Here is a 10,822-nt window from a genome sequence, read left to right as displayed (position 1 = left end):
TCAAGGCTCTTCTTTACCTCCTACTCAAGGCTTTTCCCAGCGGGGCAGCTATGAGGGAGATGCCATTAGTCTGCCTTTCTCGTTCATATACCCTCCTCCCAACATCTCAACTCCTCAAACTTCCTGACCTCTGCCGGCTAAATCCTTGTCACTACCCACTACCCATTTCATCTTAATAAACGGCTCAGGGAGAGGGTCTCAGGAGAGGTAAACAGCTTCACCTCAGCCAGCCCTAGATAACCTAGCAGTTCACCCTTCCTTCCCTGGGCTCCTAGACGGAACCCTCAGCTGCCCACTCATGTTCTGTGGGCTCCCTGTGCCATGTCGCATCTCATGCACATATCCCAGGACCCTCCTTCCCCATCGCATCCCATGCACAGACCCCAGGGCCCTCCCTCCCTGCAGTCCCCACAGACTCACTGCCCCACGCTAGCTCCTGGACTCTGCCTTTCACCTAGTCACAAGGACTATCTGGCCGGGCGGTGGTGGCGCACGCCTTTAATCCCAGCACTCAGGAGGCAGAGGCAGGCGGATCTCTGTGAGTTCGAGGCCAGCCTGGTCTACAAGAGCTAGTTCCAAGACAAGAACCAAAAAAGCTACGGAGAAACCCTGTCTCGAAAATAAAAAAAAAAAACAAAAAACAAGGACCATCTGCTTCCTAGACTCCTTCCTCAAGGGGCCACAGGTACAGACTCTGCACATCCTTACCTCTTTGTGGTTGAGGTACATGCCTTGCCAACTCTGCATGGATACAGAGCCCTGCCACTGAGCACCTGGCCTCAGAGGCCCGGGCTCTGCTGGGTACTGAAGACATGCCTCTTCTTCCTGAGTCTCCCAGCTGATCCTATTCCTCCATGCTCAGGAAAAAATGTGTGCCCATGTGTGTGTGTGTGTTTTCTTAATACAAATTTTCTAATTTTCTTTTTTTCTCTTAAAAGCTTTGCCAGGCTAGGCAGTGGCGACACCTTTAATCCCAGCACTCAGAAGTGTTTTACAAATAAACGAACAAAACAAACAACAACAACAACAACAAGACAACTTATTACCTTTCCTTTCTCTCCCCACCCGTCTCTCTTTTTCTCTTTTTGAGACAGGGTCTCACTATATAGAGCTCTCTACATGGACCAGGCTGGCCTCGAACTCAGAGATTTGCCCGCCTCTGCCTGCAGAGTGCTGGGATTAAGGGTGTTGTACTGTCATCCCTGGCTTTCCCTGTTTCCTTCTCCAGGGCTTCCTGCCGTCTAGACTAGACTGGAACTTGCTTTGCTCTCCTTGTTTTGATCTTTTTTGGAGGCAGAGTCTCCCTGTCAGTCTTTAGGCTGGCCTCAAGCTCCCCGTGGATCTGAGGTAGTCCTTGAACTCCTGATCTTCCCAAATACTAGCTCCAAGACAACCTAGACCACATGGTACATCCTGTCTCAAAAACAAAATAAATCGTCCTGGTGACACACACCCAGCACTCTAGAGGTAGAGGCAGGTGGATCTCTGTGAGTTCAAGGCCAGTCTGGTCTACTAAGCAAGTTCCAGGATAGCCAGGGCTGTTGCACAGAGAAACCCTGTCTTAAAAAACAAACAAACAGGGCTGGAGAGATGGCTCAGCGGTTAAGAGCATTGCCTGCTCTTCCAAAGGTCCTGAGTTCAATTCCCAGCAACTACATGGTGGCTCACAACCATCTGTAATGAGGTCTGGTGCCCTCTTCTGGCCTGCAGGCATACATGTAGAAAGAATATTGTATACATAATAAATAAATAAATATTAAAAAAAACAAAAAAAAACCCAAACAAACATTAAATCTTTAAAAATAAAATTCAGGCTGGTTGGTGGTGGCACACATCCTTAATCCTAGCATTTGGGAGGCAGAGGCAGGCGGATTTCTGAGTTTGAGGACAGCCTGGTCTACAGAGTGAGTCCCAGGACAGTAGAGCTACACAGAGAAACCCTGTCTCGGAAATAAAAAATGAAAACAATAACAAAAACCCAAACCAAACCAAAAAAAAAATCAGGAACCAAGCAAGCATGGTGGCATATGTCTTTAATCACAGCAGGCTGGTTTTGTGGGGCTGAGGATGCTCTGGTCTACATGGCAAGTTCCAGGCTGACCAAGGCTACATAAAGAGAGCCTGTCTTCAAAAAGTTTTTACAAGTCACAGTCCAGTGTGGTGTCACACATCTTTAAAATCACAGCAAGATGGCTCAGTGGGCAAAACACTGGCTGAGCAAGCCAGCGTTCCGTCCCCAGAACCCACATAAAGATGGAAGAAGAGACCACAGAGTTGTCCTCTGGCCTCTACGTTTGCACTGTGGTACACGCGTGTACCTACACACCCCGGTATACACAGTAATAAATAAATAAATACATACAACTTTTGTTTTTTGTTTTTGTTTTTGTTTTTGTTTTTTTTTTGGTTTTTCGAGACAGGGTTTCTCTGTGGTTTTGGAGTCTGTCCTGGAACTAGGTCTTGTAGACCAGGCTGGTCTCGAACTCACAGAGATCCGCCTGCCTCTTCCTTCCGAGTGCTGGGATTAAAGGTGTGTGCCACCACCGCCCGGCTAAATAAATAAAACTTTAAGAGTAAAAATTAATGCAAAAATTCACTGTGAATACAATTATAAAAATCCAAGAAAGGCATGCTAATATTTATTGGAGCCTGAACCATATAGGAAAATATCTGGCCGGGAGGTGATGGCTCATGCCTTTAATTCCAGCACTCAGGAGGCAGAGGCAGGCGGATCTCTGTGAGTTCGAGGCCAGCCTGGTCTACAAGACCTAGTTCCAGGACAGGCACCAAAAAAAAGCTACAGAGAAATCTTGTCTTGGAAAAAAAAAAACTGTTCCTATATATATTTTCTTTTTCTATTTTTAATTCTTTTTTTTTTTTTGAGACAAGGTTTCTCTGTAACAGTTCTGGCTGTCCTGGAACTCTTTGTAGACCAGGATGGCTTCAAACTCACAGAGATGAACCTGCCTCTCCCTCTTGAGTGCTAGAATTAAAGGCGTGCACCACCACCGCCTGGCATTTTTGCTCATTTTTGGTGGTGGTAGTGAAATACATCTACCATAGAATTTACAGTCTTAACCATTAAAATTTTTATGGCTTATTAATGTGTGTGTGTGTGTGTGTGTGTGAGAGAGAGAGAGAGAGAGAGAGAGAGAGAGAGAGAGAGAGAGAGAGCTTGACAAACAGACAGGGAAAGAGAGAATGTGTGCACACATGTGGCCTGTATGGGAGGGTGGGAGACACCTTTGGGGAGTCAGTTTTGCCCGCCCCACCTTGATTTTCAGGCAGAGTCTCTCAGTTTTTTCCATGCTGAGCCCTCCATGAGCTTCCAGGCAGTGCTCCTGTCTCCCACCTCGCTGTAATCCTGAGATTACAGATGGGAACTACCTTGTCTTTCTCCCTGGCTTCCAGCTCCGCTCCTCAGGCCTGGGCAGCAAGTGTTCTGAAGCACGAAAACACCTCGCTAGCTCCATCTTAGCTATTTTGTTGATTTATTTGTTTATTTTGTCTTTTGAGATGATATTTCTCTCCACGTAGCCCTGGCTGTCCTGTTCAGAGATCCCCTCACCAGTGCTGGGGTTACCGGTGTGCTGGCAGCCAGTGCTCGTAAGTGCTGAGCCAGCTGTCTCCAGTCCCGATTTCTTTTTAAGATTAATTTTGTTATTTATTATGGTGTGTGTGTGTGTGTGCGTGTGTCTGTGTAGGGGTTTGTGGATATGAGTACAGGTGCCTTCTGAAGTCAGAAGAAAGCATCAGATCCCCTGGAGCTGGAGTTACAGGTGGTTGTGAACAGCCTGATGTGAGAACTCCAATCCTCTGTAAGAGCAATATATGCTCTTAACATTTCTCCAGTTCCCCTAATTCTGATTTTAAAGGCGGGGGGGAATCTCACTATGTATCCCTGATTGACCTGGAACTTGCTATACAGACCAAGATATTCTCACACAGAAACCTGCCTGCCTCTGCTTCTTAAATCCCGGATTAAAAACATGCACCATCATGCCAGCCCTTGGCTGCCCCTGTTGCTGTGGAGATGAGAGTCTCGCCCTAATCCTAGTCATAATCCTGTTTCAGCTCTGAGGGCTTCAGAAAGTCCTCATTACCTCCACCTGGCATTTGGTCCTCTCCACCGTCTCCCCACCAGTCTTTCCCTTCCACGCTCCTGCTTCCCTGAGCACCTGGGCTTACAAGTCCAAGTGCTCAGCCGCTCTTATGATGCTCTACCGTCTCCATCAGAGGAGCTTCTGCCTCAGCTCTCCTTGTCACTAGGTGCCTTCGAAGAAGCATGCCTATAATTCCAGCACTCGGAGTCTGAGGCAGGAGGATAGTGAATGTGTAGCTAGCCTAGGCTACCCAGTGAGACCCTGTCTCATAAAACAAGCAAACAAAAAACTCCCTGATGACCTGAGACTGTCCCAGTAACATTTCCCATATCTCTCAGCCTCTGCCAAGAGTCATGAGTTGGACCCATTATCCTCCTCCGAGATCTCTCGAGCCCAAGTCAGGCCACACGCTTGCGTTTTACGTCGGAAGGGATCCTCTTCCTAGATCACACATGCCTACTGCTGGGAACTTAATAAATGTCCTGGACTCATGGCAACTAAGATTCCCCCACTGACCCAAGGAAGAACAGCAGACCTGGTGCAAAGGTTTATTGCTGAGTCTGGGCACGTAGCTAGGGGAAGTACAGATTATGCCCTAGCCTTGCTGGACAGAATCACTGTGTCTCAGACCATAGCTCTGCCTCTGGTCCACAGACTTAAGCAAAGACTTGCTGCTTGATAAAAACAGAAGTGGCTGGAGGACGTGGGACATTGTCTCTAATGGTTCAGGTATGGTTTTCACTTCTCTCTCCAAAGGACTGCGCCCTGAATTAGGAGGGAGAACAGGGTCACATGGGATTGCCTGCAACCTCACATGGGATATTCTTTGCCCGTGGTTGATCAATAGGCATTGGACTCTGCCCTCAGCCACCCCTCAGCATAGCGTGGTTATTGGTCATAGCGGATGTCAATGTACTCTCCTTCAATACACCATACCTTGATCAGAAAACCCTGAGTATTGTGTGTGGGCGAACAAAGTGGGGTGTGGAAGTGTCCAAGGACAGAGAGGGAAGACCCAGAGGGACAAGAGACTGGGAGATACCCCGAGCCTGGTATTTGGGAATAGGTTTGGCTTGTGTCTCTCCCTGGCACCCATCTCAAAGTCACTAATTTGTCTATGTGAGGCTACAAAAGATCAGAGCTTGAACTTTGGATCCCTTTAGTTGCTGGAAGTGCAGTGGACAGTCACTGATCACTGGGTGGACAAATGTTGGACTTGTCATATGCAGGTAGCAGGCTGGAATGACCTGCTGGCAAGTGGCAGGCCTGCTTGAGGGAGGGATACTTCAAGCCCTTCATGAAAGCTGGGGAGGGAGGGCGGGCTGTTTGCTGAACCAAGATCCACCAGGTGAGCTGCTGCTGGTGGGGGTGGCAGAGGGCGTCAGGAGACCCGGGTCACTCGGGCATTGCTGAGTCACTGTGAGCTCCAGCTGTCCCAAGTCCTGCCTTGTCCTAGCTGAGGCTAGCTGCTGTGGGTCCAAGAGGCCAGTGCAGCCAGGCGGTGAAGGGCGGGGTTGGGGACCTAGGGGAGGGTCCGCACTTCAAGCCTCAGGGCCTTGGATGTCTGGCAGCAGGTTGAGGCACAGGAGTTATTAGAGGGGACTACAGGGCAGCTGGGCTACACAGTCTCAGAGCAAGGGACACACATGAATTCTGGCATCTGTGAAGAGAAAAGGGAATGGAACTTTAGCATCCTTGAGCAGCAAAATAAATGGGATTAGGCGTTGTAGGGGCAGCCCCATGCACCTAGAGGTTGGAGAGGGATGAACACATGTTGAGCATAATAGTAAGGGAGGGGCCTCTCCTAATGAGTGAAGCCTGAAAGCCTTGGGGCGGGGCTTAGGGGTGGGCAGCAGCAAATGAGGCAGTCTGGAGCAGTGAGCACCGTGAGGAACGAGGGGCAGGGTTCGGGTCCTGAGATTACCGAGAAGGACGGTGGAAGGTCTGGCTAGCTAGGATCCCACCTCAGAAGAGCCCGCAGTCTTTGAGGTTCTCTTTGATGATAATGTCGGTGACAGCGTCAAAGACGAACTTGACGTTCTGTGTGTCGGTGGCGCACGTCATGTGAGAGTAGATTTCCTTCACGTCACGTCGCATGTTAAGCTCGAGGAACTGCACTTTGATGTAGTTGCCGGCATCCTCGTAAGTGTTAGGTCCTGCGGCAGAGGGCAGCACTCACTCTGCGCGGGAAGCCCTCCCTCGGGAAGGAGCGCACGGCCGGAATCCTTGGGACTGGGGCACCGCCTGGCGGTCGGGACTAGGGAATCTCACCATCGTAATCGGGAAAGCAGATGCTGAGGTGTGCCTTTTTTATCTTCTCAGAGAAAACGTCCTTCTTGTTGAGGAAGAGCACGATGGATGTCGTGGCGAAGTAGCGATGATTGCAGATGCTGTTGAACAGGTGCAGGCTCTCGTGCATTCGGTTCTGAGGAAGGCAGAGGCTGTTGGACACCAGGCTGCGCAGGCCGCGGCCCCTTGGTCTCTGGGCTCCTGGGATGTAGGCTACTCCGCACTCCAAGCGCTCCCAGACAGCCTCTGCTTTGTGGGTCTCAGTGGCTACCCCGGCTCCACCTCCCTTCTCAAACACTCAGGCCCACTTGGCACTTACCACTTCGTCGTCCTCCACCAGTACCATGTCGTAAGCGCTCAGTGCCGCGATGAAAATGATGCAGGTCACACCCTCAAAGCAGTGGATCCACTTTTTGCGCTCGGACCGCTGCCCGCCCACATCGAACATTCTGTAGGACCGAGCCAAACCCGGATTTGGACCTGTGTATCAGGTCACTCGGATATGCCCACTGGCACCCCTTGTCTTCCTAATCTGGCTGGAGAGCTCTCATATGGATTGGCATCTGAGGTGACCAGCCTTTCTCCCGGCAAGGGTAGGGCCTTCACTCGGGACAGTAAAGTTCCGGTCAAGTCAGCCGAACATGCGTGCAGGGGTCTTACCTGAAGTTGAGGTCCTTGAAGGAGAACTGTGTCTCGATGATGCCAGTAGTTTTGACACGAGAACGCAACACGTCCTGCTCAGTGGGCACATACCCTGGAGCCACCAGACGCTCTAGGTCTGAAAGGTAGCTGAGGAAGACCACTGGGCATGAGTGGGTGAGCGGTGCGGGAGATCACTCTTGGTGCTGCCCACCCACCACCTCTGCTCTCTGAATCCCCGCCCACCTCCTCCGCGCCCTGCATCCATCTGGGCACTCACTAGCCAGCAGAGTCATTGAGCTGGTACTCTGAGGCACGTTCAAAGCAGGCTTGGATACCGGAGTCTTTCCACAAACGCTGAATGATGTCGGACATCTCCTTGGGCATCGTGCCTTCTTCAATAGTATCCGCCATGTGCATCAACTTCCGGGCATCATCCTGGTAGTAGGGTAAGGTAGTGGTTGCGAAACTGAGCCTAGTCAGATGCCTCGAGCCCCCAGGGACAGATATCAGCCAGCCCCACCTGTCGTGCGGAGTCTCCATACTGAATGTTGAGCGTAGTCATAGCCCGAACAATGGCCAGGATGGACTGCAGAGTGTTGCCATAAATGATGGCAATGAACTCGAGGCATTCTTCCAGCGAATAACCATCCTGGTGGATAATCCTACGACCCAAACCGCAGTCAGAGCTTCCTAGGCCAGCAGGGAAGGGCTATCACTAAGGGCTTTAGGATGGGCAGGGAACACTCACTTCATCTGCTTGACAATGGTGCTCTTCCCGGATTCACCTGCACCTGGAAGGGAAGCTGTGCCTCAGAGCCGCACTGACCAGCACTGAACACCTCCTTTGGATCAGCACTCTGGGGTGCCAGCTAGAACTCTAGGTACACCTGCCCTCATTTCTATCCAAAGTAATGTCTTGAAGACCCCTAGGGGAAAATGGTTGCAAATGACAAAAGGGACCTACATCAGTTAAGTGGCCTTAACTGTGCCCATTCAGGTGGGGATTCCCCAAGATCCTTGTATATAGAGCCTTTATTATGCTGCGAGACCAAAATAAGGAAGTCCTCTAGGGCCACCTTGTGGGTATTTTTGGCACTGCACGTACAGGATTATCTGAATAGGACCAACCTCTGCTTCTCACCTAAAGGCTAAGAGATGTCTCTGAGAGGCTCAGAGGGAATTAGCACCTTAGATGGGGGAAGAGGACAGAACTGACATCCTTTCTGAGCCTGCCCTCCTCAAGGGTGTTGGATACAATTAATGGGATCTCCGGCTTAGCTTCTCGGCCTTTCTCCTGGGGGCCCTGGCTGCCCCCCTAAATCAGCAACTTTCCCTTGGGGTTAAGCAATGGCAGCACCCCCATCTCTCTTTACCACCCATGGGATCATGGGCTTGGCTTTATTCATACAGGCATCAATATCTTTTCACTTTGTCCCCCCACTCCACCCCTACACAGGGTTTCTCTGTATAGCTCTGGCTAGTCTAGAACGTCCTCCGAAGACCAGGTTGGCCTCAGACTCAGGGACCTGCCTGCCTCTACCTCCCAAGTGCTGGGATTAAAGGCGTGCACCATCACTGGCATCTTTCCACTTTCTTTAGCTGTTTCACAGGTCTACTGATGATAAAGTTATGGTACTCATGGCCTTTGTAGACATGGGCGACCCTAGAGCCTTATTCCAGAGGGAGAAAGAGCCACCAAGAAGACCCAAGCCTTGTTGAGCAGGCTTTGGAAAACCAAAGGCTAGAGCCTGAGGGCCAAAGTGTGCCTGAATGCACACCTTTATACAAAGATGTGTTTGGCACACACTTCTGCAGCTTGTCTCTGGGAAATTGTCATGGGATACCTAACCTTAGGGGACTGGGACATCACCACCTGTCAGACCTTGCTGGGGACCGGCTCCTACTCTGTACCCTGCCCCACCACATTGTCACACCCCCCCCCACCCCGCAAGGAATCCTTGCATCATAGAAAGGCTGCTTGCCCGGCCCCAGGCTGCTGACCCGCAGCAGCCCCTCCCCAACACTGGCCGCACCCCTACCCAGCAGCAGCAGCTTCACGGTGCGAGCATCCTTCTCAGCATCCTCTTTCAGCTTCTTTTCTAGCTCTCTGGAATGCTTCTCCTCAGCGCTGGCCCCAGCCCCCATGGTCCCAGGAGCAGGCAAAGGGACAGGGTAGGTAGCTTCTGACCTCCTCAGACCTTTTGGCCCTAAAGCTGGCAATCAACTGGCTCTCCACAGACCCGTGCAGGCCCTGGCAGGATTGCTTAGTGGGATTTGGGAGCTAGGAATGCTCTGGGGCCAATCAGAGACAAGGACAGGTGAAGCTCAGTCTCCTAGCTTTTTAATCAGGCTGGCAAAGTCCCAATCCTCGGGCTGCTGACTCTGCACCCCTCAGCCCCCTCCAATTCTCCAGAAGAGACCCTAGCAAGTCCTTCCCCTGTCCTATAGGAGTTTGCTCGGTATAGTTGAGGGAACCAGGGTAGGGACTGGCTGGGAATACTGACGGAGCGACAGTCACGAGGACCTACTGCTTGCCCAGCTGGATTCACGACCACTCTTTTGTGAGCTTACATGGAACTTGGGGGAAGATGGTGCCCAAATCACAGCCCCATTTTACAGTTTAGGAGAGATGGGGTCACATGATTAGCAGTGGTTCCCAAGTGGGGTGTCTCCGGATCAGAGGGTTCTGTGCCTGCTGGAAGCCACAAGGGGATAGATGACTTTATATTTGCCTCATATTCAGGGCTAAATATGACCTAAGCATGTTCCCTACATGCCTTCTGCAGGGTGAGTCTGCTGTGCATGCCTGCATGTGTCTTTCTGCTCTTTACTAGGACCAAGTAGCTTGACGGCATGCACTTACATACCTGTTTATGTGTGTATGCATTGGTGCTGTGTATATGCTGGAGATCAAATTTAGGGATTCCTGCATGTTGGCATGTACTTTACTCCTGAGCTGCACCCCAGCATCCTATGCATGCCTGTACTAGCACAGGTGGTCGTATGTTTATTTTTCTGTGCTTTGTATGGGTTCACAGCTGTTCACATGTGCCTGAATGTGCAAATGTGTTAACTGTGACACACTCTACAGCCCACTTGCCTATGTATTTTTTTTATTTTTTTATTTTTTTGGTTTTTCGAGACAGGGTTTCTCTGTGGCTTTGGAGCCTGTCCTGGAACTAGCTCTGTAGACCAGGCTGGTCTCGAACTCACAGAGATCCGCCTGCCTCTGCCTCCCGAGTGCTGGGATTAAAGGCGTGCACCACCGTCGCCCGGTTTGCCTATGTATTTAGATGCACACCTGTGTCCATGTGTGTGCACAGAGCTTGCCTGTGCCGGTCCATGTGCATACATTTGTCTATATATACATATGTATTTAGGTGCAACAAAATCACTATAGAGGTGGTTAAACTGAGTGAATCTTTGGCAGGCTGATTGTCAGAGATGGATGCTGAGGCTTGTTCTGCCCCAGAGTATGGAGAGTGGGGACTCACCTGCCCTGCTCCTATTCTGTCCACTCACAATGTGGAACCTGCACGGGGTAGCACTAAAACCTGACAGCCTCTACCGGGTCTGGAGACCAGCTCAGGTGTGGCAGTTGGTGAAAGCATGGCACCTGCTGGGCTTGTCTGCACACAACTGAAAACCTGTATCCTGACTCTCAAGGCTATCTAGACTGGTCTGGAGCCTCCTCATTGGACCCCTTCCCTGAAACCAGACCTGACTCTACCACAGACTGCTAGGAGGGTGCCAGGGCCACAGGCACTGCATGAAGTTATCCCTGATCA

At 50.8% G+C, this 10,822-nt stretch overlaps 1 protein-coding gene across 1 annotated transcript; it reads right to left on the bottom strand.

The window, feature by feature from the left end:
- Positions 1 to 4,650: 4,650 nt before the first annotated feature.
- Positions 4,651 to 9,837, bottom strand: Gnat1 (G protein subunit alpha transducin 1). The gene is made up of 9 exons (XM_075967708.1): positions 9,074 to 9,837; positions 7,783 to 7,825; positions 7,555 to 7,696; positions 7,312 to 7,469; positions 7,053 to 7,181; positions 6,712 to 6,841; positions 6,375 to 6,528; positions 6,028 to 6,259; positions 4,651 to 5,763 (listed from the first exon to the last, which is right to left on the bottom strand). The coding sequence occupies exons 1-8, from the start codon at positions 9,177 to 9,179 to the stop codon at positions 6,069 to 6,071; spliced, it is 1,053 nt and encodes a 350-aa protein (XP_075823823.1). The 5' UTR covers positions 9,180 to 9,837; the 3' UTR covers positions 4,651 to 5,763; positions 6,028 to 6,068.
- Between the last annotated feature and the right edge of the window lie 985 nt (positions 9,838 to 10,822).

The sequence above is a fragment of the Microtus pennsylvanicus genome, chromosome 3, assembly GCF_037038515.1.
Source record: "Microtus pennsylvanicus isolate mMicPen1 chromosome 3, mMicPen1.hap1, whole genome shotgun sequence".
NCBI lineage: Eukaryota > Metazoa > Chordata > Mammalia > Rodentia > Cricetidae > Microtus > Microtus pennsylvanicus.
The sequence above is the reverse complement of the archived record's forward strand: the minus strand, read 5'-3'. Positions and strand labels throughout refer to the sequence as shown.